Raw genomic sequence first — 15,833 nt, forward strand, 5'->3', positions numbered from 1 at the left:
TTTGACATTTAGCTCAGTTGCCAGCATGTCAAGACTAAGAGGTATGAGCTTAGGAGCTAAAAATACATACAGAGAGCAATGGTTTCCAGCTCTTCATACACAAACACTTGCCCAGCAGGCCAATCAGTGACACAATATGCTTGGTATTTCAAGTGCTGAGTAAAATTGGGTTCAGTGTCCTCAACTGGTCTTTTAAGCCTGAGCTTGACCCTTGATGTCATAAAGGGGAGAGGAAAATTCTGGAGCACTCCCAAAATGTTGTATATTACCTAATGTTGATGATGTTCAGTGCAACACTTAAGACTAGAATATGCAAGATTACTCAAGATTCAGCCAATTACTGTACTTGACTAACTTGCCTATTTGGTGCTAAATGTGCCCATTTCCTCTTGGTTTTTATTAATTTATTTACTAGTACTGAACCATGGAGGAATATTACATGAAGGGGGGAAAAAGATAAAATGGCAGAAAACTTTTTTTTCATTGCTTTTGCAATTATGCTTCTGTTTTATTTTTTTGGTCGAAATTTATTCAGCCTCATTTCATATTATTCTCAGTTACCATGTAACATTAGCATAGCTGTAATGAACTCATCAAAAGTAGCAAAATGGCTAGACGTTGTGCATTGCTCCTGACCAAAAAAAAAAAAAAAAAAAAAAGAAGAAGAAGAAAAGCTGTCTCTAATGATCATTTTTATGCATTCAGTGAAAAAATGGACATGTTTACTTCAAAATTATTTGTGGTAAACAGTATGATGAAAAGCTGGAATTTTAATCAGCCACTTGTTTGCTAGTGTGTCTTGTCTAATCAGAGTCACAGTGCTGTTGGTTTTGCAGGCATACTTCTGAAAGCTTGCTATGTTAAGTTGAAGAACTATTACAGATAGAAGAGATTGTGAAAGAGGTTGACACTTTAGTTAGTTTGACTACAGACACATATTAGCATGTTAATGTACCATAGCATTATTTGTCATACATTATATGAATTGTTATTGCACTTATAAACCAAACATGCGTTATAGAGGCTCAGCTACATATAGATGCTAATAATGTTATCTCGCTATCACTATTTAACCATCTGACTGATCTGAAGTGCTCTGCAAAATGGCAAGAAGATTATATAAGGGTATCAAGATAATGTGGAGAGCGAATTATTAATCACAGTCACAGTTCACATCAATCATTTGATTAGTGCCTTTTGTGTAAAAGTAATTACAAACAACATAGCGGCTGCAGTGAATTTTTTTTTTTAGAAACAATTGTGACTTTAGTTTATGCAGTAGTGATCCCTAGCATTTAGCAGTCGCTTTTATCTAAAGCATTTTACAATAGACTTATTATGAGGATAATCCTGCCCAAGGGTTCATGACTAGTAACCTTTTGGTTATTAGCCCTGTGCTTTAACCACCACACCACAATACCGTTTAAATGTTAATAATTTATACCCACTATTTGTGTACATTATAAGAGAAATATTATTGTTCCACCTTGTGAAAAAAATGTCATGATTTTGCACAAGGAGATTCAGCTGCTCTGGATTAATGGCTGAAGACTGGTTTGCTCTGGTTTTTCTTATGGAAGAAGCCTGTAATCCAGCACAGCGCCAGCCCTTTTTCCACACAGACTGCCTCTCTTTAATGTTCTTTTCCTTGTAAAACACGATTTGAATTACTGCATCACCTTCATTACTCTGAACACAATACTATGATTGTGGAAAAATGTTTTCCTGCTCGTTTGCAATTTGGTTCAATCCAGTTTTAGAACCATAACCCTTTAGGAATGCGACTTCACATCATTTTGAATTACACTCTGATTATAAAGCTCTGCAACCTTTTTTGGATTCCAAGAATGATAATACAATTGACAATAATTCTTATCAGAGTGAGTATACATTCTGACATCTTAGACTGTGCTTATATATTTGCTAGAGGTGATGCATGTGGAAGATTTTGCTCATTTCCAATTTAAAACATATATATATATATATATATATATATATATATATATGTGTGTGTGTGTGTGTGTGTGTGTGTATATATATATTAGAAATTATATTTTCTGGATTACAATTTAGGTGAAATGTTAAACTGTTATTTGTATTATCCCTCTTTTGCATTTATGACAGCAGCACCCAAGCTGTACTCCAAAAATTGTGTAAAACCAGATGATTATTTTCTTCAGCATGACTCGAGAATGACCCAAAGTTTCAGCTTCAGAAGAACATCTGACCGTCTGTACAAAGATTAACCTAATAAATATCACAAATTCACTTATTTGATAAGTTAGCAATAAATGTCCATTTTGTATATCATTTTTAAATGTTCAGGATGAGGACAAGCCTAAAAACTTCACAGGTTTCAGTTAGTAAACAAATTAGTAAGCAAATCGAGGTAGTGGACACTAACAGCAAAACTGAACAAAAACATTCAGCTAAACATAGGATATTCTGACAAAATTTTCCCACAAAAACACATCACTAACTTATAAAACATCTGGTAAATGTGTTTATTTCCAACTGAGCTTCCTCTGGGAATAAATATTTGTCAGCAATCTTAACAGCACTCATTCTGTTATTAGAAATACACTCTTTTGTTTTAAACATTTATGCTTGTTGGTTGTCTGCACACTAGACACATTTTTATCTTTTAACAGGTATTTTTCTTCTCGATGAAAGCTTGTAAACAAGTAGATACATCTTCTTAAGCAAAACATTCATTTTCCTTAATTAGTACATAACAGAGGCCTGGGGTCATCTCATTGTGCACTCTGATATTGAAGTCATGACATTAATGAGAACCAGCTGACGTAAAACATGACATTCATACATAATAAAACACAAGTCCACTAATCATAGAAACATTAGGCTTTATTTATACCAGGAAGAAAGAGTATAGTACAAGATTCTTTCAAACAAACATCTTTCTTTGCAGTAGAAAAATATGTAGGCATACACTATGGCTTGTGTAGGCTCCTTTTTACATTCAAACATGATCCCTCTTCGCAATTACAGCAGCTCGCGGTTCATCACAGTCCACAACCACCATTTTCAAGGCCTCAACTTGTTTTTCTATTGAAATTGAAGAGGAAAAAAACAATCAGGAAAAAAAGCAACAATCTCATTCAATATTATCACTCTTAGCAACTCTCCTTTACTGACTATGACCTTCATAAAGTTGCATCCAAATCCCTCATCTTCTTTCCTCCAAATAACACTGGAGAGTTTCCACACATGGGTAATAAATCACAATGCAGCATTGTTTTAGGAAAGTGCATCTTTAAAAAAGTAGAACAGGCGTAGGAAAAAAGGGAAGTGCAACAGCAGATATTTAGCACTTAATGGACATTATTATCTCTCATGGACTTCTTTATAATGCGTCATGCTTGCTTAGTGCATTCACTAGAAAGTGAAAGATACACTGGTACTATCAAATGAGATGCAAAAACTTCAATATGAAGCAATCTCACATTGTACCAGATTTTTCCATAATATTAAAATTACACACGCTTTGTTCACTACTGTTAATGGGACAATTCACTCAAAATGGAAAATTCTGTTATCTTTTAATCACCTTCACACGGTATTAAACTTAAACAACTTATTATTCAGTGGAACACTAGAGAACATCATTTGAATAATTGTTTTGTCCATACAATGAAAGTCAGTGGGGTCCTTAACAACATTTACTTTCATTATATGGCAAAAAATAAAATAAAATAAATAAATAAAAACACTGATACATTTTGTGTTAACATAAAATAAATGCATACGTTTGGAGGTTGAATCAATTACAAAACTTTCATTTTGGGTTAAACTGTCTCTTTAAAGAGGACTTCCAAAAATTCAATGACTTTAGATAGAATGATAGGGATGGAGCAGTTCTCTGTAAAAAATTGAGCCGTGCGGTTTTCCTCACATGGTTCGGCACACACTAGGAACGCGGTTTAACTTGAATCTGACAACAACGCATAAAACAAACAGTGTTCAGCTAATGTATGTTTCTGTTAATGGATGTGCATTGTGGCTTCCCAGTACATTAAAACAAAAGTGATAAAAAAAACAACAAACTGCGGACAAGCCATTCACTCTTGTTCAACGCGAGTGCCGTATGCTGGAATATGAGGAGCAGTCATGTATTCCATCGTGCTAATAGCGCACGTGCACAGGTGAGACCTGAACAGCACACGTTGCTATCTGTGTTTAAACTAAACTCATTTAAACTTTGCCAGTTTAAACATTTAAGAGCCAGAAGAGAAGATTTGTAAGTGCACTTAGAACGTGTGCAAATATTAATCTCTCTCTAAAGTATTGTGTTTGAATAGACAAATTCACACAAAAAATATGCCAAAATGCACGTCTTGGAAAATATACTATAGCAGACATAACCAGCTGAACGTACTGTTTCAGTGCACTGGATTAGTGCATTATCTTAAAATGACAGCACTTTCTTAATATTAATCATACAGCAAAAACAAGGAAATCACTCACTGCTCATGATCGAATAGCTTTTATAACATTAATACAGATTAATCTTTAATTTATACAGTAAAATATTCAATGCTATTTTACATTTGACTACTTTATTACATTTATGTACCTAAAACGGTTAGACCTAACTTAAAAAAAACCTGAAAATCACTGTTTATTGTATTTGTATCTTTTATCTTTACTGTATTTATTGGTGTTGTTGCTTGTAGTAAAACAGATTATTACTAATCACAGAATAACACAAAGGAAGGCATCTATGTCATGAAAATTATTGGTTTACCCCATGTAAGATCTACAAAATAGTGTATATAGTGTGCTAAAAAATTTGAAAATTACATAAACCAACATTTTTCATTCTCAGTAACTGCCATTTGGTTAACGTGGTTAGTCTCAAACTTGCATAGAGTCCAAACTTCTCATTTTAAACTAAATGTGCATCTCAGAACCAACATTGAATTATTTTGGAAAGTATGAAAGATGGTCACACATGGCCAAAAGGTTTTCTTTTGAGGAAATCATTGCTAATATCAATTATTCAGATTTTTCAAAAGTCAATTCTAAAACCATTTGCATTTGTCCTTGTTACAACATTTACTTCAAGTTTATCTGGGTTCTTGAACTTTCACCAGTAGGGGGTGTTGTTCTCAATATGACCCCAACTCTGCCACTCGGGGAAGAATCCACTAGACATTCTCGGGCTCCCAAATTGATCAAATTCCATCTCTGGACGTTTCCCTTGATTCTTGAAATCTGTTGCCCTCTGTTGGGTTACACTGGTCTGATTGAGGTCGTTCTCTGCATGGCCCAGCTTGTAATTTTTTCCATCGTTATTGTCCCAGTATGTGGTATCATTAGTTTTGTAGGATATGCAGAACTCTACCTGCTCATGTGGGGGCACAAAACTCGGAAGTTCGATGGAAAACGAGAAAGTGTCAACGTCCTCACAACCATAAACATTATTCATGTATGTACAAGGAATATCAGCATAACTTTTCCATGAATTAAATGTTATTCGCACATGGACCATTTTCTCAAAGCTTACGCTGCTCACTTTGACTGTGCCGGTGAGGGATCTCTCTTGAATTATACAGTTTTCCAAGCATACCAGACTCTTCTTTAGACGGTTCCGAAAGTCCAAATAGTCTGCAGCAGGCTGAGTGAAATCCAAAATCAAATTATTCTCCTTCTCCCCTCTCAGGCCCACAATGGCATCCTCCAAGTCTGATAATTCGAACTGCAGGTCTAACATGGGGTCTTCCTCAAGTTCCTTGAATACATGGACTGCTGTCAGAGACATGCCTCTGGAGTCAGCAAAAACTACTTTCTTTTTGTTTTTGATCTCAGGTCTCTTCCATCCTATGTTATCTGTGTCGACATCTGTCTTGTTACTGATGCAGGATCTCAGAGGTTTGTACTGGTTGACTAGGATCCTGGACTTGCAGTCCTCATATGAACTGAGGAAACTGCAAAGAGGCGGTGAATGTGCCAGACAAATTCTCATTGCTACATCCACAGGCATAATTGGACTTGGCATTGGCCTGGGGTTCAGTATCTGCAGAACCCTGTCATGAAGACAATAATGAAGAACACTGCAGTGACCAATTAAGCAAGAGATGTGAAATAATTTCCTCAGAATTAAGAGATTAAAGTGGTGAACAAAACTATATTTGCAGCTAGTTTGAGCTATTTTACAATACAATTATAGACCAAAAGCTGATGATTTAAGTTTTTCACAATAGAATAATAATCAGTTTTTATAAGGAATATTTATACTTCCATACTATATTTATTATTACTTTAATACATGACAGAATTAAGGACCGTGATAAGTCCAAAAGCAACACATTATAAAATATAAATTGATAAAATATCTATTTCAGTCTTTTAGCATAATACTGTGTCATTAGACACTACTGTGCATTTCAGTTCTTCCTAGTATTTATTTTATTTTTTTTAAATTTTGTAGTAACAGTAGTTACTACTTTTAAGATTTTACCTTTAAAGTAGGCAGTACGTATATAGACTATGTAATGCCTTACTAGTCATTACAAACATACAGTGTTGTTAAATGTAAAAATGTTATTGTAACTAGTGAGATATGCAATATTACTAATAACAGCATAGTAGCGTCTCAAAAATAGAAACTATTATCTAATACAAGAATAACAGCAAATCTATAACAGAGACAAGTAACTAGATTATTTCAATGAATAGTACCAGTAAAACTGGAGTATGTACTATAGCTAAATCTAAACCACAGGCCCCTATAGATTACATTGGCAAAAAACAACAAATAAACAAACATTGAATTAAATGTCAACCAACTGTCGCAGTTTGGACTAATTAACCAGCTATAGAAAAGTGAGTAGGCTACTAGTAACATAAACAGATACACTAATAGAAGTTTAAACAGCTTGACAGTCCCAGTGTTCAAACAATACTATAAACATGCCAGTATTGTTTTAAATAGAATCTTAATCATTAGTCATGTTCAAAAGTCATCTTTACACTTTTCCAGCATGTAGTTAGCAGTGACAAACCCACTCGATGCACTGTGACGCACTCTGTATTCCTACCTGGTGCAATTCATTGAAACCAGAGGTTTGCTTCCTAAACGGCAGACACAGTTTGCTCTATTATAGTTCGAACAAGTATAGTTTTTTTTCCTTCTTGCTTTTAAACTTCACTTAACTTGTCGACCATGATAACTAAAAACCCACTGACGAACCGTGCTTGCAGCGGCACGCCCCCTTCGCTGTCCAGCTGTACTGCAAAAGCCAAGATCGTTCCGGCACAATATCAAGCCCCTGTCTGCGCGCATTGGTTCACAGAAACCCATTTTGACAGCCAATGAGAAAGCAGAAGAACAAGGCACTTGAGCAATCAGCGCGCAGTAAAGCGCAGCGGGCCCGCGAGCACCGAAGTTTGAGAAAAGCAGGGGGGAAGCGTCAACTCAGATAGAGCTGAGGAAGGCTTGACGCGTAATTTCTGGTTAAAAGTATTATTAGGGCCCGAGCACCGAGGTGCGAGGACCCTCTTGTATCTGCTTTGTTTATTAGGGCTCAAGCCTGGAGGGCGAGAGCCCTATTGTTTTCCTTAGAATTATTTTTTATTATTAGGGCTCAAGCCTGGAGGGCGAGAGCCCTATTGTTTTCCTTAGGATTATTTTTTATTATTATTAGGGCGAGAGCCCTATTGTTTTACTTAGGATTATTTATTATTATTAGGGCTCAAGCCTGGAGGGCGAGAGCCCTATTGTTTTCCTTAGGATTATTTTTTAGTATTATTATTATTTTTTTTTTTTTTCCAACGTCTCGGGGGCTTTTGGGGCCCTTAACATGCTCGAAAACTCTTGAAAATTGGCACACACCTTGGAACCTGCGGCCATTAGGGCTGGGCAGAGACTGATACACGGGCGTGGCACAGGGGCTCTACAGCGCCCCCTGGAATACTGAGGGCCATATATCATACATACGTGCACATAGACACACGAAACTCGGTACACATGTAGATCTCATCAAACCAAACAACTTTCGTACTGCATGTCATAGGCTCCGCCCAACAGGAAGTTGGATATTTAGGGTTTAGTATTCAAATTTTTCGTCAAAGTTGTGGGGGCTTTTGGGGTCCTTAACATACTCAAAAACTCTTGAAAATTTGCACACACTTTGGAATCTGTGGCCTTTAGGAGCCTGCAGAGGCTGGGACCCGGGCGTGGCACAGGGGCTCTACGGCGCCCCCTGGATCACAGTCAGAAATGTTGATGTATAGCTCACACATACTTGCACATATTCATATGAAACTCAGTACACATATAGATCTCACCGTGCCGAACAACTTTTGTATTGCATGTCCTAGGCTCCGCCCAACAGGAAGTCAGCTATTTAGCATCATGTAAAAAGCCCATGCTCTGGAATTTTAAATACTTGTCATAGGTTTTTTACTCGATGGCCGCCAAACTCGGTCAACATGATTTCAAGACACTGGGGATGAAAAATTGCCAGGGGATTTTTGATATCTCGAACGGTTTGCTTGTGGCAAGGTGTTGAAATTATGGCGATAAATGAGAAACAGGAAGTGTCTAATAACATCCACATACATTTCCTGATTTTAATAAAACTTCATCAGATTATTCGTTGTATTATGTCGATCGCATATATGTGACTATTAGGAGTCAAAGTTATAGCGCCACCAACTGGCAGAAGGAAGTGTGTCATTTTCAAAATGATTTGAATTCAGCATCTTATTATTACTCGATTAGCTTCAAACTTCATCAGAATAATGTTAAAACACAGCCGATATAAATCTGCAAGGGGGATATTGATATCTAAAAAATTGTTGGCGTGGCAACATGTCAAACTGGAATACTTCTCAGGTGATTTTGAGGCAAATAACATACTTAGAATTTCACAAAACTCTGAACACACATCAGTATTTCTGATAGGAACTTAAATTGTGAATGGATTTTGGATAGCTTGAATGGTTTTGCCGTGGTGATTTTTTGAAATGCCCTTACAAAGGGAATCATTATTGTATTTTTAAATTGCAGCTTCCAAACATGTCAAATAATTTTTTCATACAGATGAAAAAGTCATTCTGAGGAAATATGCATAGTTTCACGACTTTACAACACTGTATGGATAACAGAAAATTAAAAAACTGTCAGACTTCTCAACTGACATGATCTCACTCTGGCCACTCTGTCTGTGTGAGGAAAGGGAGGGGGAGAGGGAGGGGGAGTGTGAGGGGGTTGGTGACTGTGAATTTTTGGTGACTGACAGTGTGTGTGGATTGTAGGGAGGGGCTGTCTGGCAGAGAGAGAGAGAGAGAGAGAGAGAGAGAGAGAGACCTAATCATCCCTTTAATAATCAGGGGGAAAAAAATCTGTATTTAGGGCCCGAGCACCGATGGTGTGAGGACCCTCTTGGAATTGCTCCGTTTATTATTATTATTAGGGCTCAAGCCCAAAGGGCGAGAGGCCTATTGTTTTCCTTAGGATTATTTTTTATTATTATTATTATTATTTTTTTTTTCCAACGTCTCGGGGGCTTTTGGGGCCCTTAACGTGCTTAAAAAGTCTTGAAAATTGGCACACAGATTGGAACCTGCGGCCATTAGGGCCGGGCAGAGACTGATACACGGGCGTGGCACAGGGGCTCTACAGCGCCCCCTGGAATATGGAGGGCCATATATCATACATTCTTGCTCGTAGACGAATGAAACTCGGTACACATATAAATCTCATCAATCCAAACAACTTTTGTATTGCATATCATAGGCTCCGCCCAACAGGAAGTTGGCTATTTAGGGTTTAGTATTCAAATTTTTCGTCAAAGTTGTGGGGGCTTTTGGGGTCCTTAACATACTCAAAAACTCTTGAAAATTTGCGCACACTTTGGAATCTGTGGCCTTTAGGAGCCTGCAGAGGCTGGGACCCGGGCGTGGCACAGGGGCTCTACGGCGCCCCCTGGAACACAGTCAGAAATGTTGATGTATAGCTCACACATACTTGCACATATTCATATGAAACTCAGTACACATATAGATCTCATCGTGCCGAACAACTGTCGTATTGCATGTCATAGGCTCCACCCAACAGGAAGTCAGCTATTTAGAGTTATGTAAAAAGCGCATGCTCTGGAATTTGAAATACTTGTCATAGGTTTTTTTCTCGATTGCCGCCAAACTCGGTCAACATGATCTCAAGACACTGGGGATGAAAAATTGCCAGGGGATTTTTGATATCTCGAACGGTTTGCTCGTGGCGAGGCGTTGAAATTATGGCGAGAAATGAGAAACAGGAAGTGTCTAATACCGTCCACATACATTTCCTGATTTTAATCAAACTTCATCAGATTATTCGTTGTATGATGTCGATCGCATATATGTGACTATTAGGAGTCAAAGTTATAGCGCCACCAACTGGCAGAAGGAAGTGTGTCATTTTCAAAATGATTTGAATTCAGCATCTTATTATTACTCGATTTGCTTCAAACTTCATCAGAATAATGTTAAAACACAGCCGATATAAATCTGCAAGGGGGATATTGATATCTAAAAAATTGTTGGCGTGGCAACATGTCAAACTGGAATACTTCTCAGGTGATTTTGAGGCAAATAACATACTTGGAATTTCACAAAACTCTGAACACACATCAGTATTTCTGATAGGAACTTAAATTGTGAATGGATTTTGGATAGCTTGAATGGTTTTGCCGTGGTGATTTTTTTAAATGACCTTACAAAGGGAATCATTATTGTATTTTTAAATTGCAGCTTCCAAACACGTCAAAGAATTTTTTCATACAGATGAAAAAGTCATTCTGAGGAAATATGGATAGTTTCACGACTTTACAACACTGTATGGGTAACAGAAAATTAAAAAACTGTCAGACATCTCATCTCACTCTGTCCCTCTGTTTGAGTGTATGTGCTTAGACTTCCATTGTCTGAGAGAAATTGCGCCCCTACAGGTGCAATTAACGGAGTTTTAGTTTCTCTTTTAAATCGGTTAAAATACAAATAAATACTTAGATTTAATTCACACTGACAAGCTAAACCAACATATATGATTATTACCGGGTCAGGGCTCATTAATAATTGATGTGTGGTCAGTGATACGTGAGAAACAGGAGAGATTAATCACCGCTGTGAGCAGGAGCGTGTGGAATGACGAGCTCAGAAAAAACGAGTTTATTCTTGTTTCATAGCTATTAAGAATAAAGTATTGCAGCGATATCACACAATTCACAAATTAGAACACACCAAGAGCTAAATTAAGATGTTTTTGAACTGTTTGTGTGAAAATTAAATATTTGTGGCTGCCTATCTGAAATCACCGCTCCGATCAGCGCGCAGAGTGCCACAAGTTCAAAACTAACAAATTTATTCTTGTTTAAGAGCTTTTTAAAATAAAATATTGCCATAAATGCACACAATACACACATTATAACACAACAAGAGCTAAATACAGGTGTTTGTGACCCGTTTAAGTGTGCAAGACTATTTGAAAGCGCGACTGGCAGAATAACATGTATCTCTGGAGCTGCAGGATTCTGCCTTTCGTCGTACGAACGAACACATCACGGACAAGATTATTTCAAAATACATAATAGCTTGGCGAATATAAACGAAAACAGCCACGTGAACATAAACTGGATCTACTGGATTTGAATATTAAAGTGACCACATTTACCACTTGCTTCTGTCTTCAATTTTAATCTATATAAAAAAGGAAACTCATTCGACTTGGCTGCTTTTTTGATGTGTGCGTATTTATTTATTTACCTTTTTATACATTTTGTATAATTTCATAGTTTGTGTATTACAATTATAAAAACAAAAATAAATTTAGCCACTCACATAGAAATAGCTTAGGCCTTAACCTTTTTCTGACAGTTTTAGGGATTTTTAAAAATCCTAAAAAAAACTTATTTGTGCTGCAAATAATAATTTCAAACTCATTTGATACTGACCTATGACATCCTGTGACATTATATTTATTTGAATTTAAATAATCTCATAGATGTAACAGTAAATCTGTTCAGCTCACAGATCAATACTAAGCTGTAATGCAAGCAGAACTTTCACAAATGCTTATGAGTCATTTAAGGATTTGATAACACTGTAAAATAATGTCTAATTTGTTAACATTAGCAAATGCATTGATAACACTTTATAATAACTGCACTCATTAGTAAATAGTCAGTTCATGCTTTATAAAGCCTTGTCCCAATATTAATAGTCAGTAGTAAGCAGTTTATAAATACAGCTATAAATAGCTTGTCCTTGGTTTATAAGCACATTTATTAAAAAGGAGAGTAAAGGGTCAGTTATCTTCCTATGAAAAATAAAAGATAAAAATAAACAAACAACAACACAGATTGATACAGAACTCAGAAATTGTATTGTGGATTTATGATAAAATCAGCCTGTAAATGAATTCATACTCCTCCTCATACTACTCCATACTCCTTTTTCAACATGATGCCAATATACTGAGATGTTAAATTGTGAATGGGTTTAGGATAGCTTAAATGGTGTTGCCATAGAGATTTATTAAAGTAACATAAAAAATACAATAGTTATTTTACTATATCTTTAAAATTTTTCATTCTAACTCTTCATAATTTTTTATATAAGTAGAAGTCCTCATTTGAAGGAAGCACAGTAAGTTTCATAGCTTTATCATTTTCAAGAGCCAGCATAAAATTAAAACTATCATAACTTATAAATCAAGCTTGCAATTCTTAGTACCTATAATGGCCACCAGAGGGAGCTATAGGATTACTTTTAAATAATTACTGGAGAAACGAGTATGATTTAAATAATTTATAGAAATCTTTCAAATAAAATAATATGTATTTTAGGAATTTTACTGATAAAATGACCCTCACTTAATTAGAATAACAATCTGAAGTATTGTGAACTGTATATTAAGAATAATTCTAAATAGGCTTTATGGACAGATACGTTTTAAGTGACTCTTGAAGGATCAGCACCACATCCTCTTTTACCACTGTTTAAAGAATTAATCTTACAGAACAGGTGTGAATGAATTTTGGATAGCTTGAATGGTTTTGCCGTGGTGATTTTTTGAAATAATAGTAAAAAAGGAACCAGTAAAAAAAAGTGCAGCTTCTAAACACTTCAAAAAAATGTACACATAGAAGACAAGTCATTCTGAGGAAATATGCATAGTTTCATGACTATACAACATTATATGGATGACAGAAAATTAAAAAACATACATCTGATGTCACTCTGTCCCTCTGTCACTGTGTGTGTGTGTTTGTGTGTGTTTTAAGTGAATTAGGTGTGAAACTATCAGTGAGCATTTAGTCTCCAGCGCCAACATTTTACAGAACTGCCACTTTCCTGGAGTCTCAGAATTACAATGTGTCAGGTTCTGAGAGATCTAAGATTCCAAAAAATTATTTAATTAGAATACCATGAAGTATTGTGAAATACTATATATTAAGACTTTATATATAGGCTTTCTGAACAGATTAGAGTGACTCGTGAAGGACCAGCACCACCTCCTCTTGTCCGATGGTTTGAGGAATATATCTTCCAGAATCTGGGATTAAGATTTAGGAGCTCATTTTTATTCCACCTCCTTTCCTGAAAGTCTGTCTTGCAGAATTGACTAAAAATTAATCTTCACATTAATTCCTAATTCTTTTGCAATTCTTTTGTCAGTTCTTCTTGACCTGTTTTTCTCTTCCAGCTTTCCTGGACTATTGTATAGCACTCATAAATGATTAAATAAAAAATAATGGTAGTTATTAAGATTGATATGGTTTTGAATTGGTAAAATGTGCTTGGAAAAAAATCACAATAAAACAATGTTTTAATGTTTAAGTTTGGAATATTAACTGACATGAATGAATGCTATATAAATATTGTTCATGTTAACATAATGTTTATAAATGAAATCTTATTGTAAAGTGTTACTAAAGTTATATATATATATATATATATATATATATATATATATTGTTCTGTGAATGTGATTTTAAAGTCTAGATGATTCGGATTAACCCTTTAACTGCCATATCAAGTTCAAGTTCTAGTTCAAGTTCAATTTATTTGTATAGCGCATTTACAACAGCCTCCTGGCTGACCAAAGTGCTTTAACATAAGAGCAAGAATATTACACATACATAAAAATAGACCAGACAAAAAATTTAAAACCACCCATTTCAAAATGTAGCATAACACAGTAGTCAGTACACTAAGGAAAATAAAAAAGTTTTTAGCAAAGATTTAAAAATAGACAAGGAAGGGGCCAGTCTGATCTCTAAAGGCAGGGTATTCCAGAGTCGTGGCCCAGCCACTGCAAATGCACGCTCCCCTCTACGCTCCCCTCTATCCTTTAAAACCTCACTGCCAGAGGGATATTGTGAATGCATGTGCCCGCTGGGCACAGTTTACCTGATGCCACCGGGGTGGTGATGGCATTGGTGGCTTGAGCCCGCCATCGCTGCTTGCAGCTATATTATTATTATTAGGGCTCAAGCCCAAAGGGCGAGAGGCCTATTGTTTTCCTTAGGATTATTTTTTATTAGGGCTCAAGCCCAAAGGGCGAGAGGCCTATTGTTTTCCTTAGGATTATTTTTTATTATTATTATTATTATTATTATTATTTTCCAACGTCTCGGGGGCTTTTGGGGCCCTTAACGTGCTTAAAAAGTCTTGAAAATTGGCACACAGATTGGAACCTGCGGCCATTAGGGCCGGGCAGAGACTGATACACGGGCGTGGCACAGGGGCTCTACAGCGCCCCCTGGAATATGGAGGGCCATATATCATACATTCTTGCTCGTAGACGAATGAAACTCGGTACACATATAAATCTCATCAATCCAAACAACTTTTGTATTGCATATCATAGGCTCCGCCCAACAGGAAGTTGGCTATTTAGGGTTTAGTATTCAAATTTTTCGTCAAAGTTGTGGGGGCTTTTGGGGTCCTTAACATACTCAAAAACTCTTGAAAATTTGCGCACACTTTGGAATCTGTGGCCTTTAGGAGCCTGCAGAGGCTGGGACCCGGGCGTGGCACAGGGGCTCTATGGCGCCCCCTGGAACACAGTCATAAATGTTGATGTATAGCTCACACATACTTGCTCGTATTAATATGAAACTCAGTACACATATAGATCTCATCGTGCTGAACAACTTTCGTACTGCATGTCATTCGGCTCCGCCCAACAGGAAGTCAGCTATTTAGAGTTATGTAAAAAGCGCATGCTCTGGAATTTGAAATACTTGTCATAGGTTTTTTTCTCGATTGCCGCCAAACTCGGTCAACATGATCTCAAGACACTGGGGATGAAAAATTGCCAGGGGATTTTTGATATCTCAAACGGTTTGCTCGTGGCGAGGTGTTGAAATTATGGCGAGAAATGAGAAACAGGAAGTGTCTAATACCATCCACATACATTTCCTGATTTTAATCAAACTGCATCAGATTATTCGTTGTATGATGTCGATCGCATATATGTGACTATTAGGAGTCAAAGTTATAGCGCCACCAACTGGCAGCAGGAAGTGTGTCATTTTCAAAATGCTTTGAATTCAGCATCTTATTTTTACTCGATTTGCTTCAAACTTCATCAGAATAATGTTAAAACACAGCCGATATAAATCTGCTGGGGGGATATTGATATCTAAAAATATTGTTGCCGTGGCAACATGTTAAACTTGAATACTTTTTAGGTGATTTTGAGGCATATAACATGCTTAGAATTTCATCAAACTCAGAACACATATCAGTAATTATGATAACTAGACACTGGCAAAAGTTCATAAGAGGGCGTGGAAGAGGCACTCTATAGCGCCACC

General features: G+C 36.4%; 1 protein-coding gene across 2 annotated transcripts; it reads right to left on the reverse strand.

Annotated features, from left to right (window-relative positions):
- Nucleotides 1-2,847: 2,847 nt before the first annotated feature.
- LOC113111705 (protein phosphatase 1 regulatory subunit 3C-B-like) lies at nt 2,848-7,284 on the reverse strand. Of its 2 annotated transcripts, XM_026276721.1 has the most exons (3): nt 7,062-7,284; nt 5,081-6,047; nt 2,848-3,066 (listed from the first exon to the last, which is right to left on the reverse strand). In XM_026276721.1, exons 1-2 carry the CDS (start codon nt 7,073-7,075, stop codon nt 5,108-5,110), a joined length of 954 nt encoding a protein of 317 aa, XP_026132506.1. In that variant the 5' UTR covers nt 7,076-7,284; the 3' UTR covers nt 2,848-3,066; nt 5,081-5,107. The 2 variants fall into 2 exon arrangements, with proteins under 2 accessions (XP_026132506.1, XP_026132505.1); XM_026276720.1 differs by having other exon boundaries at nt 2,848-6,047; nt 7,062-7,282.
- Nucleotides 7,285-15,833: the final 8,549 nt, after the last annotated feature.

This window comes from Carassius auratus, chromosome 12 (genome assembly GCF_003368295.1).
Source record: "Carassius auratus strain Wakin chromosome 12, ASM336829v1, whole genome shotgun sequence".
NCBI lineage: Eukaryota > Metazoa > Chordata > Actinopteri > Cypriniformes > Cyprinidae > Carassius > Carassius auratus.